A 26,572-nucleotide genomic window follows, 5' to 3' on the forward strand; every position below is an offset into this window, starting at 1 on the left:
GAATGTTTAAATTATGTATTCAATAAAGACAAGAAAAATTCAATAATTTGTGTGTTATTAGTTTAATCAAACTATGTTTGTCTGTTGTTTTGACTTAGATGAAGATCAGATCAAATTTAATGACCAATTTTGCAGACAATTTTTCAGTGCATTTGGAAAGTATTCAGACCACTTGACCATTTCCAAATGTTGTTATCTTACAGCCTTATTCTAAAATGTATTAATTAAAACATTTTCCTCATCACGCTACACACAACACACCATAATGACCAAGTGATTAAAGGTTTTTAGAAAAAAAAAATCAAAATTACCTTATTTACATAAGTATTCAGACCCTTTCCATGAGACTCAAAATTGATCTTAGGTGCATCCTGTTTCCATTGATCATCCTTTAGATGTTTCAACAACTTGATTGGAGTCCACCTGTTCTAAATTCAATTGATTGGACATCATTTGGAAAGGCACACAGCTGTCTATAAAAGGTCCCACAGTTGACAGGGAATGTCAGAGCAAGAACCAAGCCTTGAGATCAAGGGACTTGTCTTTAAAGCACAGGGTCCCCAAGAACACAGTGGACTCTATCATTCTTAAATGAAAGAAGTTTGGAACAACCAAGACTCTTCCAAGAGCTGTCCGCACGGCGAAACTGAGCAATTGGTGGAGAAGGGCCTTGGTCAGGGAGGTGACCAAGAATCTGATGGTTAGATTTTTTTGTGGAGATGGGAACACCTTCCAGAAGGACAACCATCTCTGCAGCACTCCACCAATTAGGCCTTTATGGTAGAGTGGCCAGACGGAAGCCACTCCTCAGTAAAAGGCACATGACAGCACGCTTGGAGTTTGCCAAAAGGCACCTAAAGGACTCTCAGACCATGAGCAACAAGATTCTCTAGTCTGATGAAACCAAGATTGAACTCTTTGGCTTGAATGCCTAGCGACACATCTGGAGGAAACCTGGCACCATCCCTTCGGTGAAGCATGGTGGTGGCAGCATCATGCTGTGGCAGGGATTGGGAGACTAGGGACTTGGCTCTGTCATAACCTCACATGGTCTCTCCTATCATTGCTATGCAGACGACACACAATTAATCTTCTCCTTTCCCCCTTCCGATGACCAGGTGGCGAATCGCATCTCTGCATGTCTGGCAGACATATCAGTGTGGATGACGGATCACCACCTCAAGCTGAACCTCGGCAAGACGGAGCTGCTCTTCCTCCCGGGGAAGGACTGCCCGTTCCATGATCTCGCCATCACGGTTGACAACTCCATTGTGTCCTCCTCCCAGAGCGCTAAGAACCTTGGCGTGATCCTGGACAACACCCTGTCGTTCTCAACTAACATCAAGGCGGTGGCCCGTTCCTGTAGGTTCATGCTCTACAACATCCGCAGAGTACGACCCTGCCTCACAGGAAGCGGCGCAGGTCCTAATCCAGGCACTTGTCATCTCCCGTCTGGATTACTGCAACTCGCTGTTGGCTGGGCTCCCTGCCTGTGCCATTAAACCCCTACAACTCATCCAGAACGCCGCAGCCCGTCTGGTGTTCAACCTTCCCAAGTTCTCTCACGTCACCCCGCTCCTCCGCCTCTCCACTGGCTTCCAGTTGAAGCTCGCATCCGCTACAAGACCATGGTGCTTGCCTACGGAGCTGTGAGGGGAACGGCACCGCAGTACCTCCAGGCTCTGATCAGGCCCTACACCCAAACAAGGGCACTGCGTTCATCCACCTCTGGCCTGCTCGCCTCCCTACCACTGAGGAAGTACAGTTCCCGCTCAGCCCAGTCAAAACTGTTCGCTGCTCTAGCCCCCCAATGGTGGAACAAACTCCCTCACGACGCCAGGACAGCGGAGTCAATCACCACCTTCCGGAGACACCTGAAACCCCACCTCTTCAAGGAATACCTAGGATAGGATAAAGTGAGCAACAATCCTTCTCACCCCCCCACTTAAATGATTTAGATGCACTATTGTAAAGTGGCTGTTCCACTGGATGTCAGAAGGTGAATTCACCAATTTGTAAGTCGCTCTGGATAAGAGCGTCTGCTAAATGACTTAAATGTAATGTAATGTAAATGTGAGACTAGTCAGGATCGAGGGAAAGATGAACGGAGCAAAGTACAGAGAGATCCTTGATGAAAACCTGCTCCAGAGCGCTCGGGACCTCAGACTTGGGCGAAGGTTCACCTTCCAACGACCCTAAGCACACAGCCAAGACAACGCAGGAGTGGCTTCGGGACAAGTCTCTGACTGTCCTTGAGTGTCCTAGCCAGGGCCCAGACTTGAACCCGATTGAACATCTCTGGAGAGACCTGTTTACTAGCTGTTTAGCAACGCTCCCCATCAAACATGACAGAGCTTGAGAGGATCTGCATTGAAGAATATAAGAAACAAGCTTGTAGCATCATATTCAAGAAGAGTCGAGGCTGTAATCGCTGTCAAAGGTGCTTGAACAAAGTACTGAGTAAAGGTTCTGAACACTTCTGTAAATGTGGTTTTTCAGTTTTTTATTTTAATACATTTGCAAAAAAAACTGTTTTTGCTTTGTCATTGTGGGGTATTGTGTGTAGAATGATGAGGTAAAACAACTATGTAATCAATTTTAGAATAAGGCTGTAATGTAACAAAATATGGAATAAGTCAAGGGGTCTGAATACTTCCTGAATGCACCGTATATACAGTACTTCCAAACATTTTTTCAACTGGTGCCGGGTGACATTCAGACCAGTAGTGTGAGGCCTGTGAGTGTCCTACTGCAAATCAACCAACATGTACGTGTTCGTGAGTGTCTCACAGCAAAGGAGTCTGTTAGAGTATTATGGGGATTTTTTTATTATGCTAATTTGATGTCCATGTGGGCGCTGACATCTACTCTACGGGGTACCCTCATTAGCAAAGCCTGAGTGATAATTGCCCTTCTGCACACATCACACAGAGTGTTATGTACTTGAGTGAAGACCCAAAAGCGGTTTTAACAGAAAACAGAGTTCTTTAATGAAAAAACAGGAATGGCATAAATCCTCTTCCAACGTAGTCAATGGAACAAAAAGAACGTTAGTATAATGCAGGATGCACCTGCCAGGCAGACTCCGACAGGATAGGACAAGGTGGAAGCAAACGCGACGACAGCTTGCTTCTGGCATCAAAAACACAAACAAGAATCAGACACTGAAAGTAGCAGGAACAGAGAGAGAAATAGAGACCTAATCAGAGGGGGAAGAGAGAACAGGTGTGAAAGAGTGAATGAGCTAATTAGGGGAGATGTAGAACAGCTGAAGAATGAGAGACAGAGAAGGTAACCTAAAAAGACCAGCAGAGAGAGACAGAGTGAAGAGAAAGGACAGGAACAGACATAACAAGACATGACACAGAGGCTGTGTTTTCTCAAACTGTGTAGAGATTGCACAACACTTAATGGTCTAATAAAAGTGTCCACAGGATGAAGCTTAGAGCTCAAAGATTCTGACCAGGTGAAGAGACTGGCACGCCTAAATTCACATGCGGTTTGTCTCATGTCAACCTCTAAATAAATATGTCAATTAGCAATGAAAACAATTATTATCTACTTATCAGATTTAACAATCAATATTAGCTCTTTGTTGATCTTGCAGAGACTGAGGGGAATAATACTATGTCTGGATTGTCATACAAATTGTTCCCAAATATCACTGTCTCAATATTTTTGCTCAGGCATAACCCCCTAGAGGTGATTGATGCACCGGCGGATCAATCTAAGATACATAACAAGAAAATCCTCATCATAATCTATCAGTTTACAATAGAGATATCTGCATTGGATTTTTGCATTGGATGCGTCTCAATCCAACACATCCACCAGTGTCACACTTCCACATCTGCAGTGAAAGGTGTCAGAGCAAGAGAGATTCCGGAAATCAGTCTTCTCACAAAAATGTCTGTAATGTCCAAACAGTTGGTGTTCTGCGTTATTCTCTACGTCTCTCACAATTGTCAGTAGAGTCGTCTGAAGTTCTGTTTGGTACCGTCTGTTGATGCGACAATCTTATGGGACCCCACTGTGAAAAGGGCAGATTTTGCTACACGGCCCAGACAAGTGACACGGGACTTGTCTGAAGGTAATCGCTACAGGTTTCAAAAAACTAATGGAAGTATGAAGGTAGTTTTATGCCTACCCCAAAAAAGGGGTTAAATATGTGTCAAAAAAATAAGTATATATACATATATTTATAAGCAGTACATTTCCTGAGTATATTTCCTCCTAGATTTAGGACACACACTTCAATAATATTATATACTATTACAATACTCAATATTATTATACATTTTTTTGAAATTCCTTTTTGCATTTATGAATGTGTTATTCAATGCATTTCTATGGTATTTAGTAGTAAAGTCTAAAATCATTAATTTACATATTTTTTGATGACTAAAGTGGTCCTCTAATTCAAAATCAAATAGCTAAATTATCAAAAGTATGACCATCTGAAAACAACTCCACATCTCAGCTTAGCACCCATCCTCCCCCAAGGTCTTTTATTATTTGACATTTTTGTTATTAGGATCCCCATTAGCCAATGGCGACAGCTCGTTTTACTGGGGTCCGACACATAACGAAGTAGACATTACAAAGAAAAAGACATTACTAAGACAGAAATAAAGAAAGATCTAAAGAAATACTATGTTTAATCTATTATATTGGACTCTGAATGAATAAATTATCAATAGATGAGACATGGTCATTCTCTGTCAAAATGTCTTCACACTCACACACGCACGCATGCACCCACACACACGCACACAGGCAAACAAACACACACACACACACACACGCTGGAAATGCACACACACTCCAGGAGAGGTATTACCTTTAACCACATGGTGTCACTAATGGATTGAATTTGAAGTAGCTTCCATAACAATTCAGTACTACAGTAGTGTCTTGGTTAATTTATTTTTCATTAAATCTGTCTTTTTGTTTCTCTTTGTTTTCTTTGTCGATATGATGGTAACTTTGAGAGTAAATCTCCCGAAAGTAGAACAATCTTACCTTCAGTATAGCCAAGCACCTTGCCTTGTCCTTTTATGATTTCATTTGTATTTTATTTATTTTTTATTTCACCTTTATTTATCCAAGAGGCCAGTTGAGAATAAGTTCTCATTTACAACTGCCAAGTGGCCAAGATAAAGCAAATCAGTGCAACACAAACAACAACACAGAGTTATACATGGAATAAACAGACATTCAGTCAATAACACAATAGATAAGTCTATAAACAGAGGTTAAATAATTACAATATAGCAATAAACACTGGAGTGATAGATGTGCAGAAGATTAATGTGCAAGTAGAGATTCGGTGGTGCAAAGGAGCAAATAAATATATAACAGTATGGGGATGAGGTAGTTGGATGGGCTATTTACAGATGGACTGTGTACAGGTGCAGTGATCTGTGAGCTGCTCTGACAGCTGGTGCTTAAAGTTAGAGAGGGAGATATGAGTCTCCAGCTTCAGTGATTTTTGCAATTTGTTCCATTCATTGGCAGCAGAGAACTGGAAGGAAAGGCGGCCAAAGGAGGAATTGGCTTTGGGGGTGACCAGTGAAATATACCTTGCTGGAGCGCGTGCTACGCGTGGGTGCTGCTATGGTGATAAGTGAGTACCTAGCAGAGACTAATAGATGACTTGGAGGCAGTGGGTTTGGCCACGAATATGAAGCGAGGGCCAGCCAACGAGAGCATACAGGTCGCAGTGGTTGGTAGAATATGTGCTGTACTGTATCAGTTACTGTACCTGGATACTGTACTGTATCCAGGTACAGTAACTGTAACCCAGTGACTCATTTGCTTGCTCATCGTAAGCAGCCTGGTAAAATAAGCAGTGGAGTGGGAATAAGTTGAATGATTAAATGTATGTAAAAATTATACTGTATTATGTCAAGGCTTTCAATGATTTCAACCACCGACAGATTTAAATATTTTACCATTGAATTTGGCTACTTGACTTCCTTTAACTTACTTTACTCATAATGTGAATACTATTTAAAACATGTTTAATTGTTTAAAACATAACTCAAATATTGATCACAACCAATATAGCCTCACTAAATATATCAAGAAATATCAAATTACAAAACTAGATGCTAATCCTCAGATTTGACTAACTCTGACAAACAAATGCACAAACTGTGAACATATGTTTGAATACAAAATGAAATTTCTCAGGCAAAACAAACTGTGCAGGAGGGGACATATGCCATTTCAAATCCTCTTTATTGCATTGCAGATAGACAGACAGCAGGTACATTAAAAGGAAACTCGAGCAAAATATGGAAGACAGCTATTACAGTACTTATTGTCAGTTAGTTCTGGTCATTTCATCAACCATAGCTTGCTCTTGTTGAGTTGAAGTTTCTGATTCATGTACTTTCTCAGCGACCAGCTGGAGCTGGGACTGGGGCTGGGGCTGGAGCTGGGACTGGGGCCGGAGCTGGGGCTGGAGCTGGGACTGGGGCTGGAGCTGGGACTGGGGCTGGAGCTGGGGCTGGAGCTGGGGCTGGAGCTGGGGCTGGAGCTGGAGCTGGGGCTGGGGCTGGAGCTGGAGCTGGGGCTGGGGCTGGGGCTGGAGCTGGGGCTGGTGCTGCAGGGGCTGGGACAAGACCAAGTCTTTGCAGAAGCAGAAGGTAGTTGTACTGCTGGAGAAAGTTTGGAAAGCCACGGCCAGGGCCAGGGCCACGGACACGCTAGAAGAAGGAGGGATATTGAAGGATAATCAAAACGAATGTAGTCGCTGGAGTCTGAATTGTGTACACCATACACAATAACTGTACATAGTTTATTTTAGAAGTAAATCATTTTTATTGAATAACTGTATAGAACAAGGGCCATGTAGATGCTGATACTATATGTATTTTTGTAATATATTCGTGTTTCATTTTTCATGTTTTCTTTACAAATGTTAAAATTTTTCTTCCACTTTGAGAATACAGAGTATTTTCTGTAGATCGTTTCAATCCCACGTTGTAACTCAACAAAAATGTAGAAAAGTTGAGTGGTTTGAATATCTTTTGAAGGCATTGTATAATATGGCAGCTTCAGTTTGAATGCGGCCCACACCCTTCTGGCACAAACTTTGCCTTTCCTGTCTTTCTCTCAATGTCTCTGTCCCCAAATAAGGCAAAAATACTCCTTCAAAAAAGATGATTCATTCATACTACTCACCTCTTCACTTGAAGAGCGCTTCTCAATGACATGCTGATGGCCATGCTCATGCTCAGCCTTCAAAAGCAAACAATAAGACAATGAATTAATATATATGTGTGTAATATACTAACTTTAAGATCTTTCTAAGTCTAACATGACATTTGCACCAGCATTTCATGTACATACTATATGCTTGACTTACCAAAGCAATAGAGAGAAGCATCACAAATCCAAGTAGAACAACAATCTTCATGCTGACAGTCTTCATCTAAATAGAGTATAAACATAAACATCATCACTTTATTAATCCATCTATTCCCTACAAGTTACAGATTATATTATATGTATAATCTACTACACAGTTAATGAGTGTATAAGAATGCCTTCACTCTGAACAAAGTGTTAGAATTATTAGTATAACCATACCTTAACGTATCTCAGGGTCAGAAGCCTTCTCAGTGCCTCTGTAAGCCCTAGCACACTCATCAATACACAGACAATATATAGTGTTTCTCAGCCAATCACAAAGCCCTAATGAAACATAAATGTGTTGCAATGAAGGATGTTGTATGATGTCTAGGTGTTCCATGTAACGCTGGGCAATGCAAAACAGGCAAACAAATTAGCCTCTTGCCACTGCTATTAATCAAATGTTCGAACTGAGAATGTCAGTCGGCCTACTGTATCATTGTTTCCCATCTACTGTTAATTCCAGAACAATATTTATTCCACATCTACATTTATGGAGATAACATTCTCTGAGTGATTCTCTGTGTGAGTTTCCATTTTACCTCTGACTGGGTAGAGACAGACTTACCAGCAAATAAGTGTCTCCCTCACAATGTGGTCCAAATGTTTAATGCAAATGTCTGAAAGTATGCAAACTATTTTGATAAATTGTTCGAACAATTAAGCAGGATAATTGTATACTATTAATTATTGATTACTCAGAGCTATGGAATATATATGGAGTGCCTGACTTCATACTGAAGTTAAAGAGTTCACAAACGTTTAATGTTTCAACCCATTTTCAAAGTGTCTTTCAAAATGGTCAAGTTTTTAGCCACCAATAAAAAACATGCACTATGTGGACACCACTTCAAATAAGTGAATTTGGCAATTTAAGCCACACAGGTTGCAGACAAGTGTATACAATTGAGCACACAACCATGCAATCTTCATAGACAAACATTGGCAGTAGATTGGCCCGTACTGAAGAGCTCAGTGACTTTCAAAGTGGCACCAACGTAAGGTGCTACCTTTTCAACGAGTCAGTTAGTCAAATGTATGCCCTGCTAGAGCAGCCACGGGCAACTGTAAGTGCTGTTTTTGTGATGTGGTAACATCTAGGAGCAACACTGGCTCAGCCCCGAAGTGGTAGGCCAGGGAAGCTCACAGAATGGGAAGGTAGAATGCTGAAGTGCGTAGCGTGTAAAAATAGTCTCTCCTCGGTTGCAACACTCACAAACTAATTCCAAACTGCCTCTGGAAGCAATGTCAGCACAATAACTGTTAGTCAGGAGGTAAATTCAATGGGTATCCGTGGCCAAACAGCCGCACACAATTCGAAGATTGCCTTGAGCAATGCCAGTGGTTTAAAGCTCACGGCTATTGGACTCTGGAGAAGAGGAAACACGTTCTCTACAGTGATGAAGCACGCTTCATGATCTGGCAGTCCGATGGATTAATATGGATTTGGCAGATGCCAGAAGAATGCTACCTGCCCCAATGCATAATGCCAACTTTAAAGTTTGGTGGTTGAGGAAAAATGGTCTTTGCTGTTTTTCACGCCAACTGCGAGCCAGGCCTAATCGCACAAAGTCAGTGCCCAACCTCAATAATGATCTTGTGACTGAATGGAAGCCAGTCCCCGCAGCAATGTTCCAACATCGGGAGGAAAGCTGGGGGCTATTACAGCGGCAAAGGGGGGACCAATCCATATTAATGCCCATGATATTGGAATGAGATGTTCGATGAGCAGGTGTTTTTTGGGCCATGGAGTGTATTTGGTTATCTGCACCCCAAGAAGAACTGCTAGTGGGTCTTGACCCCTTTTTGGAAACAAATTCTCTGGAACTGATTATGAACTCAGATGTTTTGTTGATTTCATACTTGTTTAGAATTGTTTTAGAACTTGTAGAGCCTTCCATCTTATATCAGAGAGGTTTCACACTTGTTTTGAAAGGATCTCAAATAGTTTGTTAAACAAACAGAACACAACAGACAAAGACATACACAATGATGGATGTTAACTTATTTCATTTATTAATGATGGAATAATCAGCTCTGAACAGGAGCTAATGTCAACATATTTGATTTAAACAAGTTTTTCTCCTTCCCCTATCAACGGCCATCTCATTTTCCACCCGCTGCTGGGGCTGGGGCTGGAGCTGCAGCAGGTGTTGCGGCAGGAGCAGAGGCGAGGCTGGCCAATAGGAAGGGCAGGAGGGCCATCAAGGCAGAGTTACCTTGAGAAGGCTGCGCATAAGGGAAGTAGGGTGGGTACTGAGGCTGCTGATAGGGGTAAAACATTCCCAAACCACGGCCATAACCCCTGTACCTCTGTAGAGAGAGAGAGAGAGAGAGAGAGAGAGAGAGAGAGAGAGAGAAAGAGAGAGAGAGAGAGAGAGAGAGAGAGAGAGATGGATAAATTGTTCTGAGCTCAATCAAACTAGTAATCATATTCAAATAGTAGACCGTACTATAGTACTCTAATAGACAGAATACCTAACAGATAGTACTAAATATTACTGCACCTCATTGCTAGCTGAGCGCTCCTCTCGATCATGTTCCTCAGACACCTGCACACACAAACAAAATCCCAGGATGAATGATATTATGGTATAAAGTAATCAACACTCAAAGTGTGAACTTAAGTCCATCATATTGTAATAATTCAGATATTGACATATTCCAATGCAATGCAATCTGTGGAAACAGCAATCTCTTGATGTATTGATGTGTAAATTGAAGGCTTGATGTTTTCAAGAATTGATGCTTGATATTTCAAGAATTCTTACAGGAATGGAAGAACAAAGTCCAATCAGGCACATCACTAGGAATAGTAGTTTCATGGTCACCACGGAGTTCTTGAAATGAAAAAGACATACAGTGAATTCAAAGCTAGACACGCATGACTAAACTCCACTACAGTGTTCTTTGAAGCTCTTACCTGTTCAAGTGAAGATGTAAAATGCTTTAAAAGTATTCAACTTGAGACTAATGCTGTATTGTAACTTAACAGCAAAAATCTGCTTTTTATAGACCATTTCATTCCACTGTCAACCAATGAGCTTTCAGTCCCATGATCCTGGAGATGTGAAATGTAATGAAATTAGGCATTTGGTGTGTCATTCTACAAATCTGTATATATCCATAGTGCCAACAAAGAACAATGGCTCATCAGTATTAGGAAACTTATGCAAAGTTGACAGGTTTTGAAACTGTTGATGATTTATACCCTTGTTTTTTGGGCATTGCGGAGGATAAATGAACACATTTAATTGTAATGTACATTTTTAATTTCTCAACTTATACAGCACAGCTCAAGTACCAGACTTTATTTTGATTTCTCCTATCGTGCAATATAATGTACAAAACCTTTTAATTTCTCAAATCACACAATGTAATGTACCACACTTTGTATAGATTTCTCACAATTTCCATAAACTTAATGAGCATTCATCAGAGGACTGGATAGACATACAATTCAGCTTGAAATATAAATGTATTTATTAAACAGAAATGCATAAAGGAATCACACTTCATAGTCAATGTCTGGGAGTTCCATGAAATACCTGATTGACAGAAAAGCAAATGAATGAATTTATAGGATATACATTGTACTTATGATGTTTGGGGAATCCAGTGTTGGGAAAAGTGCCCAATTGTCGTATTTGAGTAAAAGTAAAGATACTTTAATAGAAAATGGCTCAATTTTAAGTGAAAGTCACTCAGTAAAATACTGCTTGAGTAAAAGTCGAAAAGTATTTGGCTTTAAAAATACTTAAGTATTAAAATAATTGTAATTGCTAAAATATACTTAAGTATCAAACGGAATGTGTGATAGAAATGGATTTTCCTTGTTCTGAAAACACATGCAGTACCATTGTTTTGCAAACAAACACCCACTTCACTCCCCACCTATGAACGTTGCCAAATCATCATGGGAAGTACTTGATTGTAGAATTAAGTAGGCTTATGATTACAAGTTAAACTGAGTCACCAGCTTAAACAGTATAATATGCAACTCAATCCCCACCTTGCCACGACAAATGTCCAACTTATGTAACTTATTGAATGTATATGTTGCCCCAAGCAAAAATTATTAATTATTTCAGATCCTTTTTATAAGTTCAGACATTTTTTAGGACATTGGTTACTTTAGAGAAGTAAACTAATATTCATTATAAAATATATATTTCCCTTCTTTAGTACACTCATCCGAGCTCCTGTCAAACTGCCATTGTAGGGCTCTTTCTGTTGACAAACTGGCATTGCGGAACTCAAGTTCAATTAACCCATTACAGTCTAAGCCCTGTCTAAGCTGGGAGTGTGGTGTGGGTCGGGAGGGCTCTTCTAAGCTATTCATGTGTGGCATGTTTCGTCACAATATTGTCTTTTGAACATTTGTTTTGGACTGATCCCCGAGCATTCTACGAAATGTATCGACTATGAGCGCTGATGAAGATTTCATCAAAAGTGCATTACAGTGGTATGGAAATACAATGACATTCAAAAGGAGGCAAATATTTAGTAGGACATTTTTCCCCCATTATTTCAATGTCACCAGTTTGACTTTAAATGCGGTATAATGTTAGCTAGCTAGCTAAGATTGAGGGGAGGCCACTGGATTCTAGCTAGCTACTTTAGCAATGTCATCAAATATTCAGGCACCTAATTGAAATGTAGACTTAACATTAGTTAGCCTCTGTCCAGAATGACTGGGTTTATCAGAACTTTAGGGCACCACTATGGCGCTGCCGATAGAGGGCGGCTTGAGAACGTTCATAACAGTGGCATGACGTGACCGAGGGACGGAGGTGCAACCTATGAATTTGGTAATGTTTTAAGAAGGATCATTTTGCTATTTGATATTCATTTTTAAGGCCCCTTGAAGTATCAAAAAATAATAATAATAATTTATTTAAAAAATGTATATGGTCTTATAGCAATAAGCCAATAAAAACTCAATAAATAACAGTTATACTACATGGAACAACAGATAGTCCCCCGATAAAAATCAAAAGGAAGTTTGTTCTGAAGAGTCTATCTAATAACTGAGAGACATAAGAAGGATCAGAAAACATTTCTTTTTAAATGTGATCTGATCTTCATCTAGGTCGCAACAATAGACAAACACAGTCTGTTAATAACACACAAAAAATGATATGTTTTCATGTCTTCATTGAACACATTGTGTAAACATTCACAGTGCAGGGTGGTAAATGTATGTGAACCCTTGGATTTAATAACTGGTTGGTCCCCTTTTTCAGTAATAACCTCAACCAAACGCTCTCTGTAGTTGCGGATCAGACCTCCACAACGGTCCGGAGGAATTTGGACTATTCCTCTGTACAAAACTGTTTCAGTTCAGCAATATTCATGGGATGTCTGGTGTGAACTGCTCTCTTGAGGTCATGCCACAGCACCTCAATCGGGTTGAGGTGAGGACTCTGACTGGGCCAGTCCAGAATGCGTATTTTCTTCTGTTGAAGTCATTCTGTTGTCGATTTACTTCTGTGTTTTGGGTCGCTGTCCTGTTGCATCACCCAACTTCTTTTGAGCTTCATTTGGCAGACAGATAGCCTGACATTCTCCTGCAAAATGTCTTGATAAAGTTGGGAATTCATTTTTCCGCCGGTAATAGCAAGCTGTCCAGGTCCTGAGGCAGCAAAGCAGCCCCAAACCATGATGCTCCCTCCACCATACGTTACAGTTGGGATGAGGTTTTGATGTTGGTGTGCTGTGCAGTTTTTTATCGACACATAGGGTTGTATGTTCCTTCCAAACAACTCATCTGTCCACAGAATATTTTGCCAGTAGCGCTGTGTTACATCCAGGTGGATTTTTGCAAACTCCAGACGTGCAGCAATGTTTTTTTGGACAACAGTGGCTTCTTCCGTGGTGTCCTCCCATGAACACCATTCTTGTTAATTGTTTTAACAAGAATGGTCAACAGACTCGTCAACAGAGATGTTAGCATGTTCCAGAGATTTCTGTAAGTCTTCAGCTGATTCTTCTTAACGTCATTGAGCATTCTGCTCTGTGCTCTTGCAATCATCTTTGCAGGATGGCCACTCCTAGGGAGAGTAGCAACAGTTCTGAACTTTCTCCATTTATAGACAATTTGTCTTATCGTGGACTGATGAACATCAAGGCTTTTAGAGATACTTTTGTAACCCTGTACAGCTTTTTGCAAGTCAACAATTCTTAATCTTAGGTCTTCTGAGCCTCTATTGTTCAAGGCATGGTTCACATCAGGCAATGCTTCTTGTGAATAGCAAACTCAAATTTTGTGAGTATTTTTTATAGGGCAGGGCAGCTCTATCCAACATCTCCAATCTCGTCTCATTGATTGGACTCCAGGTTAGCTGATAACTGACTCCAAATAGCTTTTGGAGAAGTCATTAGCCTCTGGGTTCACATATTGTTTCCAGCCTACACAGTGAATGTTTAAATTATGTATTCAATAAAGACAAGAAAAATTCAATAATTTTTGTGTTATTAGTTTAATCAAACTATGTTTGTCTGTTGTTTTGACTTAGATGAAGATCAGATCAAATTTAATGACCAATTTTGCAGACAATTTTTCAGTGCATTTGGAAAGTATTCAGACCACTTGACCATTTCCAAATGTTGTTATCTTACAGCCTTATTCTAAAATGTATTAATTAAAACATTTTCCTCATCACGCTACACACAACACACCATAATGACCAAGTGAATAAAGGTTTTTAGAAAAAAAAATCAAAATTACCTTATTTACATAAGTATTCAGACCCTTTCCATGAGTCTCAAAATTGATCTTAGGTGCATCCTGTTTCCATTGATCATCCTTTAGATGTTTCAACAACTTGATTGGAGTCCACCTGTTCTAAATTCAATTGATTGGACATGATTTGGAAAGGCACACAGCTGTCTATAAAAGGTCCCACAGTTGACACGGAATGTCAGAGCAAGAACCAAGCCTTGAGATCAAGGGACTTGTCTTTAAAGCACAGGGTCCCCAAGAACACAGTGGACTCTATCATTCTTAAATGAAAGAAGTTTGGAACAACCAAGACTCTTCCAAGAGCTGTCCGCACGGCGAAACTGAGCAATGGGGAGAAGGGCCTTGGTCAGGGAGGTGACCAAGAATCTGATGGTTAGATTTTTTGTGGAGATGGGAACACCTTCCAGAAGGACAACCATCTCTGCAGCACTCCACCAATTAGGCCTTTATGGTAGAGTGGCCAGACGGAAGCCACTCCTCAGTAAAAGGCACATGACAGCACGCTTGGAGTTTGCCAAAAGGCACCTAAAGGACTCTCAGACCATGAGCAACAAGATTCTCTAGTCTGATGAAACCAAGATTGAACTCTTTGGCTTGAATGCCTAGCGACACATCTGGAGGAAACCTGGCACCATCCCTTCGGTGAAGCATGGTGGTGGCAGCATCATGCTGTGGCAGGGATTGGGAGACTAGGGACTTGGCTCTGTCATAACCTCACATGGTCTCTCCTATCATTGCTATGCAGACGACACACAATTAATCTTCTCCTTTCCCCTTCCGATGACCAGGTGGCGAATCGCATCTCTGCATGTCTGGCAGACATATCAGTGTGGATGACGGATCACCACCTCAAGCTGAACCTCGGCAAGACGGAGCTGCTCTTCCTCCCGGGGAAGGACTGCCCGTTCCATGATCTCGCCATCACGGTTGACAACTCCATTGTGTCCTCCTCCCAGAGCGCTAAGAACCTTGGCGTGATCCTGGACAACACCCTGTCGTTCTCAAATAACATCAAGGCGGTGGCCCGTTCCTAGGTTCATGCTCTACAACATCCGCAGAGTACGACCCTGCCTCACACAGGAAGCGGCGCAGGTCCTAATCCAGGCACTTGTCATCTCCCGTCTGGATTACTGCAACTCGCTGTTGGCTGGGCTCCCTGCCTGTGCCATTAAACCCCTACAACTCATCCAGAACGCCGCAGCCCGTCTGGTGTTCAACCTTCCCAAGTTCTCTCACGTCACCCCGCTCCTCCGCTCTCTCCACTGGCTTCCAGTTGAAGCTCGCATCCGCTACAAGACCATGGTGCTTGCCTACGGAGCTGTGAGGGGAACGGCACCGCAGTACCTCCAGGCTCTGATCAGGCCCTACACCCAAACAAGGGCACTGCGTTCATCCACCTCTGGCCTGCTCGCCTCCCTACCACTGAGGAAGTACAGTTCCCGCTCAGCCCAGTCAAAACTGTTCGCTGCTCTGGCCCCCCAATGGTGGAACAAACTCCCTCACGACGCCAGGACAGCGGAGTCAATCACCACCTTCCGGAGACACCTGAAACCCCACCTCTTCAAGGAATACCTAGGATAGGATAAAGTAATCCTTCTCACCCCCCCCCCCACTTAAATGATTTAGATGCACTATTGTAAAGTGGCTGTTCCACTGGATGTCAGAAGGTGAATTCACCAATTTGTAAGTCGCTCTGGATAAGAGTGTCTGCTAAATGACTTAAATGTAATGTAATGTAAATGTGAGACTAGTCAGGATCGAGGGAAAGATGAACGGAGCAAAGTACAGAGAGATCCTTGATGAAAACCTGCTCCAGAGCGCTCGGGACCTCAGACTTGGGCGAAGGTTCACCTTCCAACGACCCTAAGCACACAGCCAAGACAACGCAGGAGTGGCTTCGGGACAAGTCTCTGACTGTCCTTGAGTGTCCTAGCCAGGGCCCAGACTTGAACCCTATTGAACATCTCTGGAGAGACCTGTTTACTAGCTGTTTAGCAACGCTCCCCATCAAACATGACAGAGCTTGAGAGGATCTGCATTGAAGAATATAAGAAACAAGCTTGTAGCATCATATTCAAGAAGAGTCGAGGCTGTAATCGCTGTCAAAGGTGCTTGAACAAAGTACTGAGTAAAGGTTCTGAACACTTCTGTAAATGTGGTTTTTCAGTTTTTTATTTTAATACATTTGCAAAAAAAAACTGTTTTTGCTTTGTCATTGTGGGGTATTGTGTGTAGAATGATGAGGTAAAACAACTATGTAATCAATTTTAGAATAAGGCTGTAATGTAACAAAATATGGAATAAGTCAAGGGGTCTGAATACTTCCTGAATGCACCGTATATACAGTACTTCCAAACATTTTTTCAACTGGTGCCGGGTGACATTCAGACCAGTAGTGTGAGGCCTGTGAGTGTCCTACTGCAAATCAACCAACATGTACGTGTTCGTGAGTGTCTCACAGCAAAGGAGTCTGTTAGAGTATTATGGGGATTTTTTTATTATGCTAATTTGATGTCCATGTGGGCGCGGACATCTACTCTACGGGGTACCCTCATTAGCAAAGCCTGAGTGATAATTGCCCTTCTGCACACATCACACAGAGGCTGTGTTTTCTCAAACTGTGTAGAGATTGCACAACACTTAATGGTCTAATAAAAGTGTCCACAGGATGAAGCTTAGAGCTCAAAGATTCTGACCAGGTGAAGAGACTGGCATGCCTAAATTCACATGCGGTTTGTCTCATGTCAACCTCTAAATAAATATGTCAATTAGCAATGAAAACAATTATTATCTACTTATCAGATTTAACAATCAATATTAGCTCTTTGTTGATCTTGCAGAGACTGAGGGGAATAATACTATGTCTGGATTGTCATACAAATTGTTCCCAAATATCACTGTCTCAATATTTTTGCTCAGGCATAACCCCCTAGAGGTGATTGATGCACCGGCGGATCAATCTAAGATACATTTACATTTACATTACAATAGAGATATCTGCATTGGATTTTTGCATTGGATGCGTCTCAATCCAACACATCCACCAGTGTCACACTTCCACATCTGCAGTGAAAGGTGTCAGAGCAAGAGAGATTCCGGAAATCAGTCTTCTCACAAAAATGTCTGTAATGTCCAAACAGTTGGTGTTCTGCGTTATTCTCTATGTCTCTCACAATTGTCAGTAGAGTCGTCTGAAGTTCTGTTTGGTACCGTCCGTTGAGGCGACAATCTTATGGGACCCCACTGTGAAAAGGGCAGATTTTGCTACACGGCCCAGACAAGTGACACCGGACTTGTCTGAAGGTAATCGCTACAGGTTTCAAAAACTAATGGAAGTATGAAGGTAGTTTTATGCCTACCCCAAAAAAGGGGTTAAATATGTGTCAAAAAATAAGTATATATACATATATTTATAAGCAGTACATTTCCTGAGTATATTTCCTCCTAGATTTAGGACACACACTTCAATAATATTATATACTATTACAATACTCAATATTATTATACATTTTTTTGAAATTCCTTTTTGCATTTATGAATGTGTTATTCAATGCATTTCTATGGTATTTAGTAGTAAAGTCTAAAATCAGTAATTTACATATTTTTTGATGACTAAAGTGGTCCTCTAATTCAAAATCAAATAGCTAAATTATCAAAAGTATGACCATCTGAAAACAACTCCACATCTCAGCTTAGCACCCATCCTCCCCAAGGTCTTTTATTATTTGACATTTTTTGTTATTAGGATCCCCATTAGCCAATGGCGACAGCTCGTTTTACTGGGGTCCGACACATAACGAAGTAGACATTACAAAGAAAAAGACATTACTAAGACAGAAATAAAGAAAGATCTAAAGAAATACTATGTTTAATCTATTATATTGGACTCTGAATGAATAAATTATCAATAGATGAGACATGGTCATTCTCTGTCAAAATGTCTTCACACTCACACACGCACGCATGCACACCACACACACACGCACACAGGCAAACACACAACACACACACACACACACACGCTGGAAATGCACACACACTCCAGGAGAGGTATTACCTTTAACCACATGGTGTCACTAATGGATTGAATTTGAAGTAGCTTCCATAACAATTCAGTACTACAGTAGTGTCTTGGTTAATTTATTTTTCATTAAATCTGTCTTTTTGTTTCTCTTTGTTTTCTTTGTCGATATGATGGTAACTTTGAGAGTAAATCTCCCAAAAGTAGAACAATGTTACCTTCAGTATAGCCAAGCACCTTGCCTTGTCCTTTTATGATTTCATTTGTATTTTATTTATTTTTTACTTCACCTTTATTTATCCAAGAGGCCAGTTGAGAATAAGTTCTCATTTACAACTGCCAAGTGGCCAAGATAAAGCAAATCAGTGCAACACAAACAACAACACAGAGTTATACATGGAATAAACAGACATTCAGTCAATAACACAATAGATAAGTCTATAAACAGAGGTTAAATAATTACAATATAGCAATAAACACTGGAGTGATAGATGTGCAGAAGATGAATGTGCAAGTAGAGATTCGGTGGTGCAAAGGAGCAAATAAATATATAACAGTATGGGGATGAGGTAGTTGGATGGGCTATTTACAGATGGACTGTGTACAGGTGCAGTGATCTGTGAGCTGCTCTGACAGCTGGTGCTTAAAGTTAGAGAGGGAGATATGAGTCTCCAGCTTCAGTGATTTTTGCAATTTGCTCCATTCATTGGCAGCAGAGAACTGGAAGGAAAGGCGGCCAAAGGAGGAATTGGCTTTGGGGGTGACCAGTGAAATATACCTTGCTGGAGCGCGTGCTACGCGTGGGTGCTGCTATGGTGATAAGTGAGTACCTAGCAGAGACTAATAGATGACTTGTAGCCAGTGGGTTTGGCGACAAATATGAAGCGAGGGCCAGCCAACGAGAGCATACAGTTCGCAGTGGTGGGTAGAATATGTGCTGTACTGTATCAGTTACTGTACTTGGATACTGTACTGTATCCAGGTACAGTAACTGTAAACCAGTGACTCATTTGCTTGTTCATCGTAAGCAGCCTGGTAAAATAAGCAGTGGAGTGGGAATAAGTTGAATGATTAAATGTATGTAAAAATTATACTGTATTATGTCAAGGCTTTCAATGATTTCAACCACCGACAGATTTAAATATTTTACCATTGAATTTGGCTACTTGACTTCCTTTAACTTACTTTACTCATAATGTGAATACTATTTAAAACATGTTTAATTGTTTAAAACATAACTCAAATATTGATCACAACCAATATAGCCTCACTAAATATATCAAGAAATATTAAATGACAAAACTAGATGCTAATCCTCAGATTTGACTAACTCTGACAAACAAATGCACAAACTGTGAACATATGTTTGAATACAAAATGAAATTTCTCAGGCAAAACAAACTGTGCAGGAGGGGACATATGCCATTTCAAATCCTCTTTATTGCATTGCAGATAGACAGACAGCAGGTACATTAAAAGGAAACTTGAGCAAAATATGGAAGACAGCTATTACAGTACTTATTGTCAGTTAATGTTCTGGTCATTTCATCAACCATAGCTTGCTCTTGTTGAGTTGAAGTTTCTGATTCATGTACTTTCTCAGCGACCAGCTGGAGCTGGGACTGGGGCTGGGGCTGGAGCTGGGACTGGGGCCGGAGCTGGGGCTGGAGCTGGGACTGGGGCTGGAGCTGGGACTGGGGCCGGGGCTGGAGCTGGGGCTGGAGCTGGAGCTGGGGCTGGGGCTGGAGCTGGAGCTGGGGCTGGTGCTGCAGGGGCTGGGACAAGACCAAGTCTTTGCAGAAGCAGAAGGTAGTTGTACTGCTGGAGAAAGTTTGGAAAGCCACGGCCAGGGCCAGGGCCACGGACACGCTAGAAGAAGGAGGGATATTGAAGGATAATCAAAACGAATGTAGTCGCTGGAGTCTGAATTGTGTACACCATACACAATAACTGTACATAGTTTATTTTAGAAGTAAATCATTTTTATTGAATAACTGTATAGAACAAGGGCCATGTAGATGCTGATACTATATGTATTTTTGTAATATATTTGTGTTTCATTTTTCATGTTTTCTTTACAAATGTTAAAATTTTTCTTCCACTTTGAGAATACAGAGTATTTTCTGTAGATCGTTTCAATCCCACGTTGTAACTCAACAAAAATGTAGAAAAGTTGAGTGGTTTGAATATCTTTTGAAGGCATTGTATAATATGGCAGCTTCAGTTTGAATGCGGCCCACACCCTTCTGGCACAAACTTTGCCTTTCCTGTCTTTCTCTCAATGTCTCTGTCCCCAAATAAGGCAAAAATACTCCTTCAAAAAAGATGATTCATTCATACTACTCACCTCTTCACTTGAAGAGCGCTTCTCAATGACATGCTGATGGCCATGCTCATGCTCAGCCTTCAAAAGCAAACAATAAGACAATGAATTAATATATATGTGTGTAATATACTAACTTTAAGATCTTTCTAAGTCTAACATGACATTTGCACCAGCATTTCATGTACATACTATATGCATGACTTACCAAAGCAATAGAGAGAAGCATCACAAATCCAAGTAGAACAACAATCTTCATGCTGACAGTCTTCATCTAAATAGAGTATAAACATAAACATCATCACTTTATTAATCCATCTATTCCCTACAAGTTACAGATTATATTATATGTATAATCTACTACACAGTTAATGAGTGTATAAGAATGACTTCACTCTGAACAAAGTGTTAGAATTATTAGTATAACCATACCTTAACGTATCTCAGGGTCAAAAGCCTTCTCAGTGCCTCTGTAAGCGCTAGTACACTCACCAATACACAGACAATATATAGTGTTTCTCAGCCAATCACAAAGCCCTAATGAAACATAAATGTGTTGCAATGAAGGATGTTGTATGATGTCTAGGTGTTCCATGTAACGCTGGGCAATGCAAAACAGGCAAACAAATTAGCCTCTTGCCACTGCTATTAATCAAATGTTCGAACTGAGAATGTCAGTCGGCCTACTGTATCATTGTTTCCCATCTACTGTTAATTCCAGAACAATATTTATTCCACATCTACATTTATGGAGATAACATTCTCTGTGTGATTCTCTGTGTGGGTTTCCATTTTACCTCTGACTGGGTAGAGACAGACTTACCAGCAAATAAGTGTCTCCCTCACAATGTGGTCCAAATGTTTAATGCAAATGTCTGAAAGTATGCAAACTATTTTGATAAATTGTTCGAACAATTAAGCAGGATAATTGTATACTATTAATTATTGATTACTCAGAGCTATGGAAATATATATAGAGTGCCTGACTTCATACTGAAGTTAAAGAGTTCACAAACGTTTAATGTTTCAACCCATTTTCAAAGTGTCTTTCAAAATGGTCAAGTTTTTAGCCACCAATAAAAAACATGCACTATGTGGACACCACTTCAAATAAGTGAATTTGGCAATTTAAGCCACACAAGTTGCAGACAAGTGTATATAATTGAGCACACAACCATGCAATCTTCATAGACAAACATTGGCAGTAGATTGGCCCGTACTGAAGAGCTCAGTGACTTTCAAAGTGGCACCAACGTAAGGTGCTACCTTTTCAACGAGTCAGTTAGTCAAATGTATGCCCTGCTAGAGCTGCCACGGGCAACTGTAAGTGCTGTTTTTGTGATGTGGTAACATCTAGGAGCAACACTGGCTCAGCCCCGAAGTGGTAGGCCAGGGAAGCTCACAGAATGGGAAGGTAGAATGCTGAAGTGCGTAGCGTGTAAAAATAGTCTCTCCTCGGTTGCAACACTCACAAACTAATTCCAAACTGCCTCTGGAAGCAATGTCAGCACAATAACTGTTAGTCAGGAGGTAAATTCAATGGGTTTCCGTGGCCAAACAGCCGCACACAATTCTAAGATTGCCTTGAGCAATGCCAGTGGTTTAAAGCTCACGGCTATTGGACTCTGGAGAAGAGGAAACACGTTCTCTACAGTGATGAAGCACGCTTCATGATCTGGCAGTCCGATGGATTAATATGGATTTGGCAGATGCCAGAAGAATGCTACCTGCCCCAATGCATAATGCCAACTTTAAAGTTTGGTGGTTGAGGAAAAATGGTCTTTGCTGTTTTTCACGCCAACTGCGAGCCAGGCCTAATCGCACAAAGTCAGTGCCCAACCTCAATAATGATCTTGTGACTGAATGGAAGCCAGTCCCCGCAGCAATGTTCCAACATCGGGAGGAAAGCTGGGGGCTATTACAGCGGCAAAGGGGGGGACCAATCCATATTAATGCCCATGATATTGGAATGAGATGTTCGATGAGCAGGTGTTTTTTTGGGCCATGGAGTGTATTTGGTTATCTGCACCCCAAGAAGAACTGCTAGTGGGTCTTGACCCCTTTTTGGAAACAAATTCTCTGGAACTGATTATGAACTCAGATGTTTTGTTGATTTCATACTTGTTTAGAATTGTTTTAGAACTTGTAGAGCCTTCCATCTTATATCAGAGAGGTTTCACACTTGTTTTGAAAGGATCTCAAATAGTTTGTTAAACAAACAGAACACAACAGACAAAGACATACACAATGATGGATGTTAACTTATTTCATTTATTAATGATGGAATAATCAGCTCTGAACAGGAGCTAATGTCAACATATTTGATTTAAACAAGTTTTCTCCTTCCCCTATCAACGGCCATCTCATTTTCCACCCGCTGCTGGGGCTGGGGCTGGAGCTGCAGCAGGTGTTGCGGCAGGAGCAGAGGCGAGGCTGGCCAATAGGAAGGGCAGGAGGGCCATCAAGGCAGAGTTACCTTGAGAAGGCTGCGCATAAGGGAAGTAGGGTGGGTACTGAGGCTGCTGATAGGGGTAAAACCTTCCCAAACCACGGCCATAACCCCTGTACCTCTGTAGAGAGAGAGAGAGAGAGAGAGAGAGAGAGAGAGAGAGAGAGAGAGAGAGAAAGAGAGAGAGAGAGAGAGAGAGAGAGAGAGAGAGAGAGAGAGAGATGGATAAATTGTTCTGAGCTCAAACAAACTAGTAATCATATTCAAATAGTAGACCGTACTATAGTACTCTAATAGACAGAATACCTAACAGATAGTACTAAATATTACTGCACCTCATTGCTAGCTGAGCGCTCCTCTCGATCATGTTCCTCAGACACCTGCACACACAAACAAAATCCCAGGATGAATGATATTATGGTATAAAGTAATCAACACTCAAAGTGTGAACTTAAGTCCATCATATTGTAATAATTCAGATATTGACATATTCCAATGCAATGCAATCTGTGGAAACAGCAATCTCTTGATGTATTGATGTGTAAATTGAAGGCTTGATGTTGTATTTCAAGAATTCTTACAGGAATGGAAGAACAAAGTCCAATCAGGCACATCACTAGGAATAGTAGTTTCATGGTCACCACGGAGTTCTTGAAATGAAAAAGACATACAGTGAATTCAAAGCTAGACACGCATGACTAAACTCCACTACAGTGTTCTTTGAAGCTCTTACCTGTTCAAGTGAAGATGTAAAATGCTTTAAAAGTATTCAACTTGAGACTAATGCTGTATTGTAACTTAACAGCAAAAATCTGCTTTTTATAGACCATTTCATTCCACTGTCAACCAATGAGCTTTCAGTCCCATGATCAATGGTGTGTCCTGGAGATGTGAAATGTGATGAAATTAGACATTTGGTGTGTCATTCTACAAATCTGTATATATCCATAGTGCCAACAGAGAACAATAGCTCATCAGTATTAGGAAACTTATGCAAAGTTGACAGGTTTTGAAACTGTTGATGATTTATACCCTTGTTTTTTGGGCATTGCGGAGGATAAATGAACACATTTAATTGTAATGTACATTTTTAATTTCTCAACTTATACAGCACAGCTCAAGTACCAGACTTTATTTTGATTTCTCCTATCATGCAATATAATGTACAACACTTTTTTAAATATCTCAAATCACACAATGTAATGTCCCACACTTTGTATAGATTTCTCACAATTTCCATAAACTTAATGAGCATTCATCAGAGGACTGGATAGACATACAATTCAGCTTGAAATATAAATGTATTTATTAAACAGAAATGCATAAAGGAATCACACTTCATAGTCAATGTCTGGGAGTTCCATGAAATACCTGATTGACAGAAAAGCAAATGAATGAATTTATAGGATATACATTGTACTTATGATGTTTGGGGAATCCAGTGTTGGGAAAAGTGCCCAATTGTCGTACTTGAGTAAAAGTAAAGATACTTTAATAGAAAATGGCTCAATTGTAAGTGAAAGTCACTCAGTAAAATACTGCTTGCGTAAAAGTCTAAAAGTATTTGGCTTTAAAAATACTTAAGTATTAAAATAATTGTAATTGCTAAAATATACTTAAGTATCAAACGGAATGTGTGATAGAAATGGATTTTCCTTGTTCTGAAAACACATGCAGTACCATTGTTTTGCAAACAAACACCCACTTCACTCCCCACCTATGAACGTTGCCAAATCATCATGGGAAGTACTTGATTGTAGAATTAAGTAGGCTTATGATTACAAGTTAAACTGAGTCACCAGCTTAAACAGTATAATATGCAACTCAATCCCCACCTTGCCACGACAAATGTCCAACTTATGTAACTTATTGAATGTATATGTTGCCCCAAGCAAAAATTATTAATTATTTCAGATCCTTTTTATAAGTTCAGACATTTTTTAGGACATTGGTTACTTTAGAGAAGTAAACTAATATTCATTATAAAATATATATTTCCCTTCTTTAGTACACTTATCCGAGCTCCTGTCAAACTGCCATTGTAGGGCTCTTTCTGTTGACAAACTGGCATTGCGGAACTCAAGGTCAATTAACCCATTACAGTCTAAGCCCTGTCTAAGCTGGGAGTGTGGTGTGGGTCGGGAGGGCTCTTCTAAGCTATTCATGTGTGGCATGTTTCGTCACAATATTGTCTTTTGAACATTTGTTTTGGACTGATCCCCGAGCATTCTACGAAATGTATCGACTATGAGTGCTGATGAAGATTTCATCAAAAGTGCATTACAGTGGTATGGAAATACAATGACATTCAAAAGGAGGCAAATATTTAGTAGGACATTTTTCCCCCATTATTTCAATGTCACCAGTTTGACTTTAAATGCGGTATAATGTTAGCTAGCTAGCTAAGATTGAGGGGAGGCCACCGGATTCTAGCTAGCTACTTTAGCAATGTCATCAAATATTCAGGCACCTAATTGAAATGTAGACTTAACATTAGTTAGCCTCTGTCCAGAATGACTGGGTTTATCAGAACTTTAGGGCACCACTATGGCGCTGCCGATAGAGGGCGGCTTGAGAATGTTCATAACAGTGGCATGACGTGCCCGAGTGACGGAGGTGCAACCTATGAATTTGGTAATGTTTTAAGAAGGATCATTTTGCTATTTGATATTCATTTTTAAGGCCCCTTGAAGTATCAAAAAAATAATAATAATAATTTATTTAAAAAATGTATATGGTCTTATAGCAATAAGCCAATAAAAACTCAATAAATAACAGTTATACTACATGGAACAACAGATAGTCCCCCGATAAAAATCAAAAGGAAGTTTGTTCTGAAGAGTCTATCCAATAACTGAGAGACATAAGAAGGATCAGAAAACATTTCTTTTTAAATGTGATCTGATCTTCATCTAGGTCGCAACAATAGACAAACACAGTCTGTTAAACTAATAACACACAAAAAATGATATGTTTTCATGTCTTCATTGAACACATTGTGTAAACATTCACAGTGCAGGGTGGTAAATGTATGTGAACCCTTGGATTTAATAACTGGTTGGCCCCCTTTTTCAGTAATAACCTCAACCAAACGTTCTCTGTAGTTGCGGATCAGACCTCCACAACGGTCCGGAGGAATTTGGACTATTCCTCTGTACAAAACTGTTTCAGTTCAGCAATATTCATGGGATGTCTGGTGTGAACTGCTCTCTTGATGTCATGCCACAGCACCTCAATCGGGTTGAGGTCAGGACTCTGACTGGGCCAGTCCAGAATGCGTATTTTCTTCTGTTGAAGTCATTCTGTTGTCGACTTACTTCTGTGTTTTGGGTCGCTGTCCTGTTGCATCACCCAACTTCTTTTGAGCTTCATTTGGCAGACAGATAGCCTGACATTCTCCTGCAAAATGTCTTGATAAAGTTGGGAATTCATTTTTCCGCCGGTAATAGCAAGCTGTCCAGGCCCTGAGGCAGCAAAGCAGCCCCAAACCATGATGCTCCCTCCACCATACTTTACAGTTGGGATGAGGTTTTGATGTTGGTGTGCTGTGCAGTTTTTTCTCCACACATAGGGTTGTATGTTCCTTCCAAACAACTCATCTGTCCACAGAAT

At 40.6% G+C, this 26,572-nt stretch overlaps 1 protein-coding gene and 3 long non-coding RNA genes across 4 annotated transcripts; all 4 read right to left on the minus strand.

Annotated features, from left to right (window-relative positions):
• Positions 1 to 6,596: 6,596 nt before the first annotated feature.
• Positions 6,597 to 7,446, minus strand: LOC135506486 (uncharacterized). Its single transcript, XR_010450513.1, has 3 exons — positions 7,376 to 7,446; positions 7,192 to 7,248; positions 6,597 to 6,713 (listed from the first exon to the last, which is right to left on the minus strand). It is a non-coding gene; the product is annotated as an uncharacterized LOC135506486 (long non-coding RNA).
• Positions 7,447 to 9,440: 1,994 nt separating this feature from the next.
• Positions 9,441 to 10,406, minus strand: LOC135506487 (uncharacterized). The gene is made up of 4 exons (XR_010450514.1): positions 10,346 to 10,406; positions 10,194 to 10,262; positions 9,930 to 9,974; positions 9,441 to 9,735 (listed from the first exon to the last, which is right to left on the minus strand). It is a non-coding gene; the product is annotated as an uncharacterized LOC135506487 (long non-coding RNA).
• A 9,108-nt stretch (positions 10,407 to 19,514) lies between these two features.
• Positions 19,515 to 20,984, minus strand: LOC135506444 (epidermal growth factor receptor kinase substrate 8-like). The gene is made up of 5 exons (XM_064925831.1): positions 20,944 to 20,984; positions 20,720 to 20,785; positions 20,536 to 20,592; positions 19,884 to 20,057; positions 19,515 to 19,520 (listed from the first exon to the last, which is right to left on the minus strand). The coding sequence occupies exons 2-5, from the start codon at positions 20,783 to 20,785 to the stop codon at positions 19,515 to 19,517; spliced, it is 303 nt and encodes a 100-aa protein (XP_064781903.1). The 5' UTR covers positions 20,944 to 20,984.
• Positions 20,985 to 22,852: 1,868 nt separating this feature from the next.
• On the minus strand, positions 22,853 to 23,773 carry LOC135506488 (uncharacterized). The gene is made up of 4 exons (XR_010450515.1): positions 23,694 to 23,773; positions 23,542 to 23,610; positions 23,296 to 23,340; positions 22,853 to 23,081 (listed from the first exon to the last, which is right to left on the minus strand). It is a non-coding gene; the product is annotated as an uncharacterized LOC135506488 (long non-coding RNA).
• Between the last annotated feature and the right edge of the window lie 2,799 nt (positions 23,774 to 26,572).

The sequence above is a fragment of the Oncorhynchus masou genome, chromosome 20 (genome assembly GCF_036934945.1).
Source record: "Oncorhynchus masou masou isolate Uvic2021 chromosome 20, UVic_Omas_1.1, whole genome shotgun sequence".
Lineage (NCBI taxonomy): Eukaryota > Metazoa > Chordata > Actinopteri > Salmoniformes > Salmonidae > Oncorhynchus > Oncorhynchus masou.